Source organism: Lissotriton vulgaris, chromosome 5 (genome assembly GCF_964263255.1).
Source record: "Lissotriton vulgaris chromosome 5, aLisVul1.2, whole genome shotgun sequence".
In the NCBI taxonomy this organism is placed as follows: domain Eukaryota; kingdom Metazoa; phylum Chordata; class Amphibia; order Caudata; family Salamandridae; genus Lissotriton; species Lissotriton vulgaris.
Window position 1 is genome coordinate 1,977,383,911 of NC_141693.1, and position 18,326 is coordinate 1,977,402,236.

Below are 18,326 nucleotides of genomic sequence, written 5' to 3' on the forward strand. Positions count from 1 at the left end.
GCGCGCACACGTCACCTTTACTACCGTGTTTTCGGGGTCCTTTGCGTTCACTGACACTCCTTGCCTCGAGCGACGGAAACTTTGGCGACTCCTCTGGCATGGCGCGGACACGTTTCTATAGTAGAATTTTATGCTTCATCAAAGTTTGCGTCACCTTTAGCATTTGCGTGCAGGCTGACGCGCCGCGGCGCCGCGCAGGCGAGAACATGCGCCTTAATGTGTCGACTTTTCCAAACTTTGCGCTGCACATGTAACAACAAAAGTTTGTATCCTCATTAGAACGGGTTTTGTCAGGGCGTCTTTAATCAATGATGTCCCAGGGGACCATATTTTTAGAATTGGTGTTTTTTTTCAGTTTTATACCATACACTTCACCTGGGTGTAGTGAACTAATGAGATGCTGTGAGAGTTCGAGGCGAGTTAATTAGTAAAAGCAAGGACGAAGAGCTCATCCATTAGCCGCGTCTTTTCTCACCCCCACTCCCTTTTGTCTTACCTACACAGGTTTCTCAAACAGCAGATGGCTTGGACGCTGACCTCTGGAAAGACGGCTTGTTTAAATCCAAGGTTACGCGGTACCTTTGCTTCACCAGAACTTTCTCGAAAGAAAATGTAAGTTCAATGTCATTTCAGTGCAATGAACAGAAGAAAGTGTTTTTGTGTAATGTTCGCTCTTTGGTTGTACTTAAATGCTGTTACGTAAATATTACCCTTTATTAATTTTTATATAATTTCTTTTAAAAATCCGAAGAGTTAAGTAGATCATGTAAGTTGTAAATGAGCTGCATTTGGTAATCTTTGGACATCTGGGAACTAACTACTCCTGACAGCTCTTTGCAGAGGCAATAGCAGTGCAGCGGGTCAGTCTGACTAACCACAGATGAGACCAGTGTCTCACTGGACAGCCTTGATCTCAACCAGCTGCAGTGTTAAGAGAGAGCTCAGAGCCTCCATCCCAATTATTGTCCTTGCATAAGCTAGGCTTCTTCATGGATACAAATGGTAAACGTGACCTGCAAAGCTTCATGTGATTCACACAACCAGTTTTACATGTGATTGTGGCACATACTCACGCAGAGATTGTGCGACACCTGAGATTGCACCAAAGTCGGAAGTAGCGCCTTGAAGGATTGTTGTAGTACTCATAAACAATTCCCCAGGGGCCACAAAGTACGATCTGTAGTGTGACCGAGGGCCGCACTGATGCCAGCAGGGTGGCAGTAGGGGGTCTGAGTGGGTCAGGGATTGCCTAAGGAGGTCAAAAAACAGATTGAATAAACTGACAAGCATTTATTTGCAGGTTTATAAATGTTTGCCTGTTTATTTACCATTTTTCCCAAAATATTAGTGCTCGGCAACTGAACAGCTGCTCGTGTTAAGAAAAATGGATGTTCCCCAAAAATGCACGTGAACTACTAACTTTTCCATGCACAAGTGTCGGAGGGAAACCATACATATGTCATGGAGTTTTTGCAGTAGACAAGCAGGCAAAAATCTCCATCATGATCAATCAATCCGGGATTTGTGAAGCGCACTGCTCATCCGTGATTGTCTCAAGGTGCTGGGAGGAGGGGGGGTTTGAGCAGCTCTGTCTCGCCTGAAGAGCCAGGTCTTGAGGCTTTTCCTGAATGCTTGCAATGTGGGGGTTTGTCTGATGTTGAGGGGGAGTTCGTTCCAGGTCTTGGCTGCGATGTAGGAGAAGACTCTTCCTCCCGTTCTGGCTCTGCGGATGCATGGAATTTTGGCCAGGGCAAGGTCGGCGGAGCGGAGGTTTCTCTTGGGTGCGCAGAAGGAGAGTCTTTCCTTGAGGTATTGGGGTACAGTGTTGTGGAGGGATTTGTAGACATGAGTGAGCAGCTTGAAGGTCACTCTCTTTTCGACTGGGAGACATTGGAGGTCTTGTAGGTTCCGGGTGATGGGGTCTTGTCGAGGGATCCCGAGGACGAATCTGCCTGCGGCATTCTGGATAGTCGAGTTTGAGGAGTAGAGATTTGTTGATTCCAGCGTAGAGGGCGTTCCCGTAGTCCAGTCTGCCAGGTATGAGTGCATGGGTGACGGTCTTTCTGGATACAGGAGGGATCCATTTGAAGGTCTTGAAGAGAATGCAGAGGGTATTGAAGCACATGGCAGATATGGCGTTGACCTGTTGGTTCATGGTGAGGGAGGAGTCGAGTAGGATGCCGAGGTTGTGAGCGTGGTCCGCTGGTGTGGGAGAGTTGCCGAGGGTGGTGGGCCACCAGGTGTTGTCTCATGCAGAGGGTGTGGAACCGAGAACGAGGACTTCCATTTTCTCTGAGTTGAGCTTCAGTCGGTTGCTGCTCATCCAGGATGCAATGTCTTTCATTCCTTCCTGGAAACTGTGTCTGGTGATGTCAGGTTCCTTGGTGAGGGAGAGGATGGGCTGGGTGCTGTCTGTGTAGGATGCTATTGAGTCTGTGTTTTCTGACGATGGTACCAAGGGGGGCATGTAGATGTTAAAAAGAGTGGGGCAGAGTGAGGATCTTTGGACTCTTCATGTGTGACAAAGCTCTTTAGCGCTATGTGTGACCTTAAGTTCCGCCCCCTAGCCGCAAGATGTTGGAATCTCCAAAAGCTGCTAGATGATTGAATCTCCAAAAGCCTCTAGATGTTGGAATCTCCAAAGGCGCTAGATGTTGCCATCTCCACAGCCGCTAGATGTTGGAATCTCCAAAGCCTCTAGATGTTGGAATTTCCAAAGCTGCTAAATGTTGGAATCTCCAAAGCCGCTAGATGTTGGAATCTCCATAGCCGCTAGATGTTTGAATCTCCAGAAACCTCTAGATGTTTGAAGCTCCAAAGACGCTAGATGTTGCCATCTCCACAGCCGCTAGATGTTGCCATCTTCAAAGCCTCTAGATGTTGGAATTTCCAAAGCTGCTAGATGTTGAAATCCCCAAAGCCTCTAGATGTTGGAATTCCCAAAGCTGCTAAATGTTGGATTCTCCAAAGCCTCTAGATGTTGGAATCTCCAAAGCAGCTAGATGTTGGAATTTCCAAAGCCGCAAGATGTTGGAATCTCCAAAAGCCGCTAGATGCTGGAATCTCCAAAACCTCTAGATGTTGGAATCTCCAAAGCCGCTAGATGTTGTCATCTCCAAAGCCGCTATATGTTGGCATCTCCACAGCCACTAGATGTTGGCATCTCCAAAGCCACTAGATGTTGGCATCTCCAAAGCCGCTAGATGTTGGCATCTCCAAAGCCGCTAGATGTTGGCATCTCCAAAGCCGCTAGATGTTGGCATCTCCAAAGCCGCTAGATGTTGGCATCTCCAAAGCCGCTAGATGTTGGCATCTCCACAGCCGCTAGATGTTGGCATCTCCACAGCCGCTAGATGTTGGCATCTCCACAGCTGCTAGATGTTGACCTCTCCACTGCCGCAACCACAGCAGCTAGATGTTGGCATCTCCACAGCCGCTAGATGTTTCCATCTCCCCAGCCGCTAGATGTTTCCATCTCCCCAGCCGCTAGATGTTTCCATCTCCCCAGCCGCTAGATGTTTCCATCTCCGCCGCTAGATGTTGCCATCTCCACAGCCTCTAGATGTTGCCATCTCCACAGCCTCTAGATGTTGCCATCTCCACAGCCTCTAGATGTTGCCATCTCCACAGCCGCTAGATGTTGCCATCTCCACAGCCGCTAGATGTTTCCATCTCCCCAGCCGCTAGATGTTTCCATCTCCCCAGCCGCTAGATGTTTCCATCTCCCCAGCCGCTAGATGTTGGCATCTCCCCAGCCGCTAGATGTTGGCATCTCCCCAGCCGCTAGATGTTGGCATCTCCCCAGCCGCTAGATGTTGGCATCTCCCCAGCCGCTAGATGTTGGCATCTCCCCAGCCGCTAGATGTTGGCATCTCCCCAGCCGCTAGATGTTGGCATCTCCCCAGCCGCTAGATGTTGGCATCTCCCCAGCCGCTAGATGTTGGCATCTCCCCAGCCGCTAGATGTTGGCATCTCCCCAGCCGCTAGATGTTGGCATCTCCCCAGCCGCTAGATGTTGGCATCTCCCCAGCCGCTAGATGTTGGCATCTCCCCAGCCGCTAGATTTTTCCATCTCCCCAGCCGCTAGATTTTTCCATCTCCCCAGCCGCTAGATGTTGGCATCTCCCCAGCCGCTAGATGTTGGCATCTCCCCAGCCGCTAGATGTTGGCATCTCCCCAGCCGCTAGATGTTGGCATCTCCCCAGCCGCTAGATGTTGGCATCTCCCCAGCCGCTAGATGATGGCATCTCCCCAGCCGCTAGATGTTGGCATCTCCAAAGATGAATGAAAGCACCAGTACTCAAATATTTACTAGAGGATACATTTAATTGGGGGGTGTAACACCCCAAACACCCCTCCTGAAGCAACTTCCCTCGTAATGCCGGTATTCCCAAATGCTTTCTTCTCTGATCTGTCTCCAGCTGTTTCAGTACTTTCCATAGTGAGAATTGCACACCCTGGCACCACCCAATGGCTGAGTCTGTGGCGGATAAGAGCTCCCTAGGGTACCAAAAGTGACGCTCTAACTTCTGTAGCCACTCTTCTACAAAGAGCACTTTGACACTGAGGGCCTCTGTTCTTGCTCTAATGGCAGACTCCTCTCTGTTTTCTCCCTAAGATCCCATGCAGATATTAAAAGAGAATGTCAGTAATGCCTCCCTCTTCCTACGTACTTCTTACGTACGAAGTCATCCAAGACCTTACTTGTTACTCACTCTTTGTGATTTGTCAGTTGTGACATAAAAAGGAGTCCGCTCACATCTCTGGCCTCTTCAGTTTATGTGCTATTTCTAGAGGGCCAGTTAAATTATGAAAATCTCGTCTCGCTGCTCAGCACAACTGCACGTCTTACATCCAGCTTCCGTTGGAAATCCGCGAAAAACCAAGGAACAGGAGATTTGTCGCTCAAGTTTCAAGGAAGGCACTGCGAGACGTTTTCAATTCTTATTGAACCAACGTGATTCTTGTATAAAATATGTGTTGCAATAATCAAATGACAGAAACAAATGTAAGTTCTTAGAAGTACTAGGATAGTGAACAGAATAAAAAGTTTCACCAGCATGTTAAACCAATGTATATTTGCAAACATATAAAACAATCTAGAAATCTGGCGTACTACTGCTATGCGTCCCCTAATCGAAGTGTCTGTGTGTTCCACCAGGAATCCCAGTACTGGATGATCCAACCCTCGTTGCTTGAAGGGAAAGCATGTAGGTCCCCATCGTGGTCACAGGCGGGACACCCCACATAGCGATATCAACAGGATGCTTGGACGAAGCAGCAGCTTGTAGGACCTCGGCATTTACAGCAAGCGTTGCTCTGCCAACACCCGGAAATTGATGTTTATTTATAACAAAAGGCATCCGTGCCTTGGGCTGATATCTTGACCTGGTTACCATTTTTTGTATGTTATAATAGCTATTTTTCCATATGTACGAAAACAACAAGCACTTTTGCACAACATCTGCATAAACCTTGCACATGGTGTCAGGGTAGCATGATAGTGTTCTTGCGAAGTTGATCTGTATGCAAGTATGGTTTCCAAGAAACGAATCCACACTGTCACGAATGCAAATATGTGTCAGAAGTCATTGTTTATAAGTGAAGACAACTTTTGGAAAGACCTGTGTATATGTAAAATGGCAGTGTTTCCCTCCAGGCTTAACTGGAACACATGACAGTTCACAACATCACCAGTGCCAATGAGATAGACTCCTCTGCTCCTGCCTCCAACAGCTGGAATCCTGGCCAAACTCGACATTTGTGTAGTGCGGTGCAGTGAAAAAATTGAGTTGCTAGGCACTGCTACTAAACAGAGTGGCCATCTTTAAGTCTGTTTGGCTCTGTCTGAAAAAAATAAAAAAACTCAAATGATGTTGTTCCAATTATTGCACCTTATTTTTTGTTTCAAGTTATTTATTGAAATGTCACTAATTAAGCCCGTAACTAAGCAGAGCACAAACTTAAACAAAAAAAAAGTGAAACTGTAAATTCGCAAGCCTGATTCGTAGAATTTAGTTTGTCTGTATTTTACCTTTGGGAATAGATGTGTGATGCGGAACTTCCATCACTATGGTGGGAATTCCACATTGCAATATTTTTGATTAGGGTGAGTTTGCTGGTGTTTCTAGGTGAGTGTATATGTAAAAGAAGATGAACCCCGACAAACTCAAACGTTCTTTGGTTTTTATACACCCTTTACAATTAGTTTCTCATCCTGAAATCGACTGCAGACCTACTCCTGTGGGGGGCACGGGTAGGTGTGTTCCCAGGGTTGTAAATGGGGAAGGGATTGCCTTGTCTGAAATGGGGTGTTTTGATTGGAGAAAATGTTGGTCACGACAACCAAACACGGTCAAATGTGCCAGTAGACATTTACGTCCCATTTCTGAATGCGCCACTTGGTAGAAATTTAGCAGGTGTGCATTTTACACATATGCCTGGAAAACAGCGACTAGTGTAAGCTTTGGGTGCGCTCCTGGAATTCATCATGAATCTTTGAAATGTGGTCCAAACATATGAGTGACCATCTGAGATCGAAATTCCACCTTTCCATCGAGCTCATTGTGCATCAAGTCCCAGGTATGCTCATGTTCACTTAAATTGTGATAATGAACTCCGGTGTATATGTATTTCCACCTTATGCTGCTGATCACATCTGTGGCAAATAGGAGAAGAGGATCCCAAAACTTGGAACAACTCAACTTTCATAAAAGTATTAGTCACCCTCCTTCTCTCCTAAAATGGCGGTCATCATTTTAACTCATCAAAATCTTTTTGAAGGTTTTAAAGCTCAGCCCCCACCTCTTTGGGAGTGCAGTTTTTGTTCGTGGTGAAGTTGCTCTTTTATCCTTAATTCCGTTTCAGGTCTCCGATTCAGGGGAGTAACTTTTTTGCCCTCGCCAACATTTCTTTTCAGTATATCTGGGTGATCGCCGGGATTGTCCCGTCGGACCCCGGTCATCCATTCTTGCTTGAAGTAAATCTTTAAATAGCTTTTGCTCATCATACTGGTTCTGAGTGTTTATTGGGAGTTGTAGGACGTTTTGTGAGTAGATTTCTCGATTCTGTCCTTCTCTCAAGGATTTGTGGGCCTGTAGCTGACGGCTCTCTGTCCTTTTCCCATTTGTAGTAAATTCTCATCAGGAAACCATTGAATGATGGTTTTCACCTTCATCGAATTGTTGTCGGATGAGGCCTTTTGACCCTCTCCAGCTTTGACTTTCCTTCTATTTCTCCTTTTACAGTCAGATCTTCAAATCCTGCCTTTGTTGTATTTAAATGTACAGACTCACTGACGCTGTTTCTGGTCATTTATTTTGCCGTTTGTTTGCTATTTTGTGGAAGATTTAGGGGCCATATGTATGTAATATGTGTTTTGCGCTTCTCAAATTGCGATTTTTAGGGAATCTCTATTAGAGAATCGCAAAACGCAATGTGGGTAGGATTAGCAAAATATTTTGAGAATCCCACCTATTCCTTATTTGCGAATCGCAAATTGAGATTCGCAAATAAGGAATACCTTCCATTCATTCCTATGGGCTAGAAGGCCCATAGGAATGAATGGGAAGACATTCTAAATTTGCGACTCTCAATTAAAGAGTCTCAAATTGAGAATGCAATTTCAAGGTTGCAAGGGTGTCAATAGGACACCCTTTTGCACCCCTGAAATAATGTGTGCACATGTGGCACACATACATGCTCAATGGGCATGTATGTGCGCCACATGGCATCTTGAAAAATGCAAAAAAGTGAATTTTTTCAAAGAAATCGCAAATTACCTGAAGTTAGTGGTAATTTCCGAATCCTTAAGCAAAAAATCGCACAACTCGGGTGCCTCCTACATTGCATTTAAGGAATCGCAATTTGGGCTTCCTTAAATGCATTTGCAAAACAAGGAATCGCAAATTTAGCGATTCCTTATTTTGTGGGTGTTTTTTTTTGTGCTACATAGCATACTGCCCAAATTGCGATCCCAAACACTGAAATTCTGCGAATTTCTGCATTAGCGATCGTAATTGGGCTACCTACATATGGCCCTAAATGCCTTATTTTTTTTGTTCTTGATTTTTAGATGGAAATATTATATTATCATTCTGGCAGGTTGTGATGCAAAATGTGTCTGGCTCCTTGGAGAGGAGCTGTGGCATGGCGGCTCAAGCTGCTGCCTTTAATACCTAGAGACCCCGGTTCAAATCTTGGCCTCATGGGTAGACTCAGCACTGTGTGATTCTAGGCAAATCACTTAATACTTCAGTTGCCTAAAAGTGTGTAAAGTGTGTCTGTGTAATTCCCATTTGATGCACCCGCTCTTGTTGATGTCTGTGCCCCTCACATAATGTACAGTGCTCTATTGCTTCTCAGCTAGGTTCTTGCTAGATAAATACCAATAACTGCATGCATTATGGGAAGTGCAGACATCAGATGTTGCACTTAAGCGAGCAAATTTCTGAGAGCTGCCTGTAAACAGTGGTCGAAGTGGGGGAGAAAAGTAGGGGAACTGTGGGCGGAGAATCAGAGGGTGGAAATAACCCGAGGATTGGGGCAGTGGGCGAAGTCAGAGGTGTGGCCAGAAGGAGCAAAACATACCCATTTTTTGTATTTATTTTGCTGTTCACTGACAAGTTACAGCTCATTACGTTATTTAATTTACATTGACATTAAAATACATTCACAAATTGAGATACGTATCCAATCACCTAATGTCCCAAATATGCTTCAAAGTGCTATCACAAGCCATTTGTCTCTCAGCCATGCAGTTTCTGTCATCAGCGCTTTTCCTCACCTTTTCCACAAAAGCAGTTCAAACATGAATGACAAAATATCCTATTTGCAAATGTTTTCCACATAATTATGGCTCTGCTACATAATACATCATCTGCTGCATTATCTGACGCTTTTAACTAATAAATTGTTTGTAGCTCAAACGGATCAAAAGTTACTAAAAATGTGACTTTTTTTGCTGTGAAGTGAAGGGCCCTTTGCAAATGTTGAGTGGCTACATTTATCACTGCTACATTTGTATGTTGAACTGGTACCAACACGTCAAAATATTTGCAGAGACTGTTAGTATGTGTAAAAATGTCATACTAATAAAGTATCAGGAAACATACCGCATTACGCTGCAGCCTTTTTCTTGCTGCATAATTTAGTTAACACTGCAGCATAATTTTGTCCTCAATTGCTGCATAATTCCAGTGACTTCAAAGCAGGCAGCACATGTTAAAAGAGCTTGTGCATGAAGCAAAGAGACTGTTAAGTTTGGGAACTTATTTTGGTGTGCGTGCAAATCCTGCATTGCAAGCCCTGATGAGCTGCAGCTACTACTGCTGAAACAAGGCTAATGGAGGTACCAATGGGTGAGGTGGACTGGCATCAAGGGTCCTGGGGCCTCAGGGACAGTCACTGTCGCTCTAAGGTGTGCTTCTTCACAGACAAGACTGAAGGTGAACCTCAGTATGGATTGCCTTGAATATTAACACACACTTGGCACCCCTAGGGTCCACCTGCTGATGCTAAGACACCAGGGCTTTTAAGATCTAGCAGGGCCTTCTAAGGTCTAGCAGGGGAATGTGCTCTCTCAGGAGATCAGTCTGGTGGACTAGTCATAAAGGCTGAACCTGGTTCCCCAGTTCCAAACTCGGCATCTCTGGCCAAAGAAGTGGCACATCCTCTCCCCCACAGGAAACCATACTGCCTCCACCTAGAGAAAATCGCACTGCCTTCAACTACAACCAAATTGTGCCCCTCTATAACACCTAGATGAGATTCAATTCAAATTATACACTAGACAAGAGTAATACGCTGGCTGAAAAAAGTAACAACCTTCTGGAAAAAGCAAACACTCATAGGGAATACAACTTAACACTTTTTACACTCATTATTCAGAAATCAATGAGCGTTTTTACCTGAAAAGTTAATCACATGACTGCAGGATCAGAAGGGACCCGTTTCAGTGTCCATTGCTTATATCCTTAGAAAACATAGGCAGTATGGTTTAAAAAGACCACATCCATGAACACAGAGCTGCGGTACACATTTTATGAACTAAAATAGGGAAAACAACTGACAAGGATCACATTAAAAGTTTTCCAATCCACTCATCAAGCAGGTATTGCAGCACCTCCATGAATGGTCACTTCCCCACTTGGGGGAAAATGCTGATCAAAGAAAGATGAGAAAAGAAAAGTAGCGCTTCATTGGCAAACGCTGTAAAGGGCCGCTAATGTGTATGGGGTGAATAAAATCAATCAGGACAATTTGCAACCACTCTCTTGTTTTATTTAGTTATGTATTTATTGTTCACATTTTAAACCTTTTTTTCTCTCTTCCCGAGGCTGCATAGAAAAATGTCAGAAAAAGACATTTGCAGCAAAATTGTTTCCTCTTTTTTTGGATCCATTTCGCAGGGAAACGAATTAAGGAAAGCAGAGGAAAGAAAAGGCACGGTTTTCAACAAGTGACCTGAAGCACGACAAAAAGGTAGAGAATAAGAGAAAGAGAGGGGGCGGCTGCTAGCGGTGGAGCAGGAGAAGTGGACTGTGTCCTTAACTTCTCTCGGCTGCAAGAAACAACAGCCCTTTTCCTTCTGTTCCTGCCCGTCCTTGAACAGCCACGAACGGCCGGGCTATTTTGGCCGTCCAGGGACGCACATCTAAAATAATAAAGTAGGGGAACGGACTGTATTAAATTAAAGAAATACGGGCACTCCGTGCCCTGCCGATCCCGCCCACTTCGACCACTGCCTGTAAATGGTTGGTGTTCGGCCCGCGGTGAAATAACAGACTTGCCAACTCACGAGGTGCCACCATGTGATGCACGATATCGGCACCCATCACACGGTCACCCGGTGAGGAACCGATATCACACGGTGGCAGAGGAAACAATGTGCAAACCACTGTAAGTAACAGATTTTCAGCTTTTTTTTCGAGGCTTTGATTTGCTGATTTCCATTAAGGGGTGTTAAAACACACCAGGACATCAGCACCAGCCTCAGCAAGGACTTTTATTTTTGGAGTAGAGTGCTTGGAGGCAGGGTGGGTCAGAAGTGCCTCTTAGGTACTTCTCGCTCAAGGCCCCTTCCCCTCTTCACACAGCGACATTTTTGTTCAAGTTGGCAGGTCTGGAAATCTCAAAACACCTGTTATGGTGCTTTTGTTTTTTAGAACCAAAAAGAAAAGCCAGTTTAGCCACAATTAGATGGCACTCAGTTTTACATTTTGTGATTAAAAATAGCTCGCTGATTGGGCAATTCAAAATACAGCAGGCTGGATGCAGCACTTTAGGCGGGCGAGGGGGCAGCTGGTTTGGTAACTCATCAATCTTAACTTAAATCAGCCCTTAGCTTTGGTAATACTTCATTTGCTCCCCCAGGTGAGATGTTTGGCAGACTCTGGGACAGATAATTCAACAACCCTAAGATAGATGGAAAAAGATATGCTTTCCCAAACATCATTGAGTAGACTTATTTATTAGTCTAGCTTCGGTTTTGGATTGTGTGAGGGAAGTTACAAATTCACCAGATATTGTATGAGCATGGACTGCGCCACAATCTGGACCGGTCGGCATTGACCCTGCAGTGCACATATTCACCGGACAGTCCGCTTGACTTGTAGCTTTCATAGGCAGATAGTACCTGTTCACTGCTGGGTAATTACCACGGATAACTCATGGGCGCTGTGAACACTGTGCAGGGTGGTGGAAGATGGAGGGCTGGTTAAGCATTGATGAGTTGTCTTTCTTTGCTTGCTGTTCCTGCTTTGTTTTCACCCTGCCTTCTGCTTGATAATCCCCCCTACAGATAATCCCCCCTACACTTCTTAGGGAACACTAAACATTATTATTTAGCAGTCTTTTGTGTGTGCGCTGTAATTGCATTTCCAATGAGGATTTGAAGCTGGCTCTGTGTTCGGGCGCCTCATCTGTCGGCTTGCATATCCAACGAACTTGAGTCGTCTTAAGTACAGCCGTCGTACGCTTGACCCAGATTGCGTTCGCGACGTTGAACTATATGTGGCTTGGCCACTGCTTCCTGGCATGCTCTGATTGTAATTTCACTACTTGAGAGTTTCATGAGAAGTCATCATAATAGTTCTTTAGCTAGAGAGCACAATATGAATGTTTCAGTGAGAACCGCTAAGCTGTTCTTTGAAGCTTATGACGCTTTACTGAGAGTGCTAAATTATATGTAGCTTCTGTGCAAAGTATTGATGGGCCTCTTTGAGTATATTTGTGTATTTTTGAGACTGTATCTCCCACATAGTATAGTTCATCTTTACTCCCTTTAACTTGCTGAAGATGAGTTCTCTTGTTGCCTCTAAATGCTCGTTTATCAAAGAGGGCTCACCTATCTAAAGGAACATATGGCGAGGCTGTAATATTGAGAGATAAGTTAACATAAGCTTTGCTGTTATTCTGCACTCTGATCTTGAATCCGGATAACCGCGGGGGCCATCCCACAGTGGTAGGTTTGCCCCCATGTGCCCAAAGGACAACTTGTCATTGTTCGGGTCCTTGGCATGCAGCCTTGGCTGTCCACATGGTTCGAATAACATGAGCTCATGGCCTAAATCCTGTTGGGCTTTGAAGTAAATTCTCGAGAAGAGGTTTTACATTGCTTGTCCTCTGCATGGTTTGCTGCTTCAATTTTAGCCTCTGTAAAGCTTTAGAAATACAATAATGTGCATCAGTGGTTGTGCAGGTCATGCACATTGGAGAGCTGCTCTCCATCTGTCACCTCTGATGTTCGAGTAGAGCGTTGCTGGAGAAAGGCATGAAAGCCAGCTTGGCTAAGCTACGGAATGACTGTCTACAAAGAAAGGAATCCGTCACTGTGGACCGCAGGATGCAGGCTGAGAACTGAATTGGGTTTGCATGCATCAGAGGGCTTAGATTCGAAATGGAAGGCCCTTTATCATGTTGAAATTAGTGAGGTTATTTATTGCTTCCAAGCAGCCACAATTCCCTCAGTTTCTTCAGTGCCCCCAGCATGTGGGGCCTGTTACCTCAGTAGGCACCATGGAAACAATCAACCTTGAAGAAGAGCTAATGAATGGAAGGAATCCTGCATTCCCAAGGACAGGATGTAGTAAACATGGATAGCACAAGAGTGAAGACCCTAGCATCAAGGACCAGCCAGAGACATTTAGCACTGACCGTGGAGACCTAGTCACCAAGCCACCATGTCCACTCAACTGGGAGCTGAATGTGGCCTTTTCCCTTCGAAACCACATCTTCACTAGTGTTCAAGCACTTTATTTTACTTGTTGGTATTGAACAAGCAGGGGCCAAGGAGTCCTAGAGGACGTTGTCACTCACATTCCTGCATGCATGCCCTGTAGCCCGGGGAGCTTCAAAGTGTCCAAAATACACTTCCAGCCCAGACTGCTCTGTCATTTTGAATGCTTTAGCATGGGCATGAAAGTTGTACCTGGTTAGAGCAACTTCATATTCATGGCGTCTCAGCTGCCACTCTCTTTATTCACCTATGTCTGCATGAACTTGAATGCAGGGGCTGAGGATCCCGACACCCAGGTTGTCGTCTGCTGCCACGGCTGCCATCATTATTTGGTATTGGCCTTTTACGTGCAAACAGATGTAAAAGAATTTGGATTAGAACAAATATGAGCCACCTCATATGATAAAGTCTTAGAACATTACATTGGCATGTCTTCTTTTCTAATACCAAAAATACATACCTCAATGACTTCTCCCACAATATTTGTACTTACATTTGTAGTATGCCATGGAAATGTTTAAACTGTGAAATAAAAATGTTTGGCCCATGCATTGGACTCTTGTTTTCACTTCCTATCTGAAGACGTCGTTCTGAAAAAGTGGACGCATCCCACCAAAGCGCATTACAGAAGGGTAGGGTGATCACCGGACCCATAGGCATTCTGTGTCATAGCAACAATTGCATGGTGGGCTTTAGGTTCCCAGAGAAGCTTTTCTAGAGCTAGATTTTGAATCATACCTTGGTTGCTTAGGTTAGTATCATTTCATTAATTTTATTTTGAGGGTTTTTGTGGCACTTACACAACCTTTTGATAATGTTTAAGCACTGACACAAGGATAGGGTTGACATTAAACCTACACAAATCCATGTGTGCATTGTCTTAAGTTACAAGCATTTGAGCACACTACGCAGTGTTACAGTCAGTCTTTGTCTTGCACCACACAACTCCAGACAATGAACAACCACATGCAAATCAATCTTGGTTCTTACACATTAAGAGGATTCAACCCAAACGTCCAGGACATGTCCCTTCTTAACAGTAGCACAAGCAACGCCGGTCCAGGTTCAGCCTTGCTGTCCCTCCTTTGTGAGGTGTAGCTTTGTTACTATGCCACACCATCAGTGGAGCGACAGGTAGCCGTATTTACCACCGTGCTTTGTTGGTGGGCACATAGAGGGCCATCTTCCCAAATTTTCATGAGGGTGCTTTTCACAATAGATTGCAGGATTTAAGCTTTGTCGAGGACAAATGTTGGAAAATACTCAAGTTCTTGTTCAGACGGTAGTAATACTTGTGGTGTTTTAGAAAATACAGAAATCCCCCTTTAAATTACGCGAAGTAACTTCAGAATTTGGACATCAAGTGTTGCTTGATTATCTTCTGGAATCATAAAGGTTGTCAAGATTTTTCAGGGAACCTGTTAAACCACCGAAGGATACTAAGAGCCCACACCGGTGCACAATAATGCTGGTAGACAGGACTTCTGTTACTGAATGTGTTGAGACTTGTTTAGAGTCAGAATAGTTACACTGTGGGGCAGGCTTTCTGCAGGGTGGATGTTTGTAATGCAGTGTATATAGGTGCCTTGTAGGAGCAGATGCACCTTGTAGCAGTTCATGACATAGGTGGGTGGTCTGCGATTATTTTATTTGAGCACCGAGAGGAATTGTGTACTATTTGTTTGAAATATTAGTAGTTGGTCCCAGGATAGCAGCCAGAGACAGATGTCCAAAGACACTTGGGTATGGAATGTGCAAGTTGAAACCTCTCAGATAGTCTACCTCTTTTAGAGCAGTACATTACACTAGGAGAACCCTCGTTCAGGCTTCAGGTTCAAGCCCTTTCCCACCGCTCCTTGCATGTATAAACATGTGGCGTGTGCTTGTTAAGGGAAAGGTAGTTTTAAGGCCTTTGCCTCTTTGGGAGCACTCATATTCATTGTACATCCTAAATTTAAAGAAAAAAGACAACTTTGACGTGGCAGAATAATTTATAAAGTCCAGAATGTATTCAGTTTAAAGCGTTTGAAGTGCGTTTCACTAAAGTCTCTTAATATCAACTTGCCACTTTGTGTTTTACCACTTTATATATCTAGTGACCTTTTTCAGGGCGAAGGATCTCATCCATAATGAGTGTAATTTATAACTTCAATTGGTTTGGGGATTTGATCCCAAATGTTTATCACATGTAGTGGAAGTGGGAAATTTGTCATTGTGCTTCATAAAATTCTAGTCAAAATTATTGCAACTTCATCATACGGTGGTCTCTGTATGATAGAAAGTCCTTTGAGATGAGCATTCTTTCAAACAGATGGGTACTCCTGAAACCTCTTCCTGCAATGGCATATCATCGGCAGCAGGTGGCGCTAAGTGCCATCAATAGTGGAGTCTGGTGGGTCCACTGGAAGTGATGATGTAGCAGATGTCAGTTCTTTTTTTCTATGCCCCTACAGTTGTGGAATCTGGATTTGCCAAAATATTTTGTCTTTTTTCTAACATCGCCACCAAAATCCTCAGGCTTCAGGCCCTGTGGGTCACAGGCTGATGTTTGTAACAGACTCTCTTCCCGACTGCCTTTCGTGCCACTGCAAAGCCCATGAGCCCACATCATGTGAACTTTGTGCCTTCAAAAAGCAAACAATGCTGGTGGTTCAAGAAGTGGACTTCTTGCTCTTCAGACCCATTTCTGGAATTACAGACCATCCCTCAGATGAGTTTTCCTCTTGCTGGGGCCTGTGCACAGGTTGAGGCTTTTCAGAAAGTCTTTTTAGCTGTTTTTCTTACTGAAGCCTCTGAAATCCTCAGAAGGTGTCTTGGTTGCTCCCCCCTTTAGGCACATTCTGCCACCACCACTGTGCTGGCGACCTCCGTGCCAAAGCCTATTATTTTCACTGCAAAGCTGGCTCTGAAAGTGCTTCTGAAATTGGTTTTGGCTTTTCAGTCGCACCTGCATTGAAGTAGACCCCATTGACACCATTACAGGCATAGAGATCGACTGGATTGTAGCCGATTTCAGTGACTGTATCAATCTTCGAGATCTGCTAACAGAAGGGTATCGTCATGAGGAGAGTCCTCAACTCCTAACCGTTACCAGCCCAGAGACTTTCCAAAGTTTTCAAAGTTATATTTAGACGAGACCATGATACATTGGATTTCCTTCTTCAGGCATCTTAAGATGACCCGCGTGGGGATAAGGAAGCTGCGTAAAATGCAACTTCCATGGAATGCTGCTGCGTAGAATTCTGCTTCCATTGAATGCTACTACATAGAATGCAGATCCTATTGTCTCCATCTCCAGAAGGCTGCTGCCCTTGAACGCTGCTGGATAGAATGTTGATTCAATTGTTTCCAGTTGTAGAATGCGGATTCCATTGGCTCCACTTGTACAGCGCCTGATTCTGTTGGTTCTTGCTATACCCAGTTGTCCTATTGGCTCCTCCTGTACAGATTGCTGCTTTCCATTGGCTCAATGTGGCAGATTGATACTTGCTGTGGACCTGTTCTTCTTCCATTGGCCCGTTCTGGCAGAATATGACTTACTGGCTGCTGTTTTACAGTTTCCATTGATTCCTTGATGTAGAACCTTATTTCCATTGGCTCCTGCTTTAGAAAGTGCGGCTTTCTGTGGTTCCTTATCCTCAAAGTGCTTTATTCCGTCTATTCCTTTTGTATAAATTGTTTCTTCTGTTGACTTCTTCAGTACAAAGTGTTGCTCCTATTGCAAATGCTTCTACTTGTGTAGTGAGTAGACACAGGCCCCTGAGTTAAAAACTTGCAAGTTTAAGTCCTGCCTCTAATGTGTGTCACACTGTGAGCATGTGTCCTCTTCTGTTATTTTAAGTGCATTTAGTCAGTTCGACAGTGGCGGTGAACTGATTCTCACCGGAGTCATTTGTGACCACATTACCTTCAATTTTCGTAGCAAGAACTGAGTTTTCTCATGGTGAGTGAGTAAATAAAAGACATGACGCCTTTAGAGAATAGCGTAAAAATATTAACGAAAACCAAATGGAATCGTATCCACCCAGAGCGGTGCATATCCAGTGGGACACGCTTCACGAGTGCCGGTACCTGACACGTTCATTCATTAATAATAGTGGTAGCTGCAATCTAAGTAGATTTAAAATCCCAACGTGCAGCTCTCTTGCGCTTGTATGAAAATATGAGTAGTCAAGGGGGAATGTCCCTGTTTATTTAACAAAGGCGACATAAATAAAACATGGCGCGGGCATCAGCTATCGTTGTTTCATCTGCCAGTCATTGGGGCTGCACTTCAAATGAACTGTGGCAGGTTTTGATTTTGCAAAATTAGCCATTACTGTTTGTGATAAGCATGCTTCCTGCAGTCAGTTGCTCTGTTGGCGTGTTTTGTGTTTCTACTTGGGCGAGCGGTGGATCAGAGCAGTGCCTTCTGCGTCGACCCAGTACACATCCTCTATTCTTTTACCATTACCAAGGTCCCAGACATTATGGTCTTTCCACCTTATTGAACCTCAAGAATCTGAAACGGAAGAGGATTGACTACCCTCGTCAGGGGTCTGGATCCTCCAGACGCCGCGCTCCACTTTCGGAAGCGAGGACCTGTGCAGGTTTAGTTGTTAGGATGTGTAACAAGCTTCATGGCCACCTGTGTTCCTTCTGCTTTACTGGCATAACTCAATGGGGCGTGGTCTTATTGTAGAGCAGTATTTTATTTCACTACAGTGTTGGATCTCATTGAAGATGAGCTGCATCTATAAATTTCTCTCCGCTAGCAACAACCATAAAATGGGGCCATTCGCTCTGTTTAGTTGCTTTTTGATGGGTACCCTGAGCGTTCCCACTAAGCAGCAGAAGCAGCAGAAGCAGCAGGTACAGTTCCTCCCCAGCAGGGGCTAGCCCTCTTGTATGCCTCGAACAGCTGCCAGCCACCATAGCTAAGGTCATCCCATGGGGTAGCTTGTGTAGAAGCAGTAGTAATCCCACCTATGCTGCAATCCTGTCAAGGACTACAGTCCTGCCAATGGGTGTCAGTAGCTGGTTACATGGCACACAAGCTGATAGTGGAAATACTACTTTGGTTCATGCGCCTGTGGTGCAGGAGCACATC

General features: G+C 44.8%; 1 protein-coding gene across 1 annotated transcript in view; it reads left to right on the forward strand.

Moving 5' to 3' along the window:
- MVB12B (multivesicular body subunit 12B) overlaps nucleotides 1–18,326 on the forward strand; it is a 465,468-nt gene that overhangs the window by 176,781 nt on the left and 270,361 nt on the right. The window contains exon 3 of the mRNA XM_086924708.1: nucleotides 505–612. Within this exon, the coding sequence (XP_086780834.1) occupies nucleotides 505–612 (108 nt within the window). The remainder of the gene's footprint in view (nucleotides 1–504; nucleotides 613–18,326) is intronic.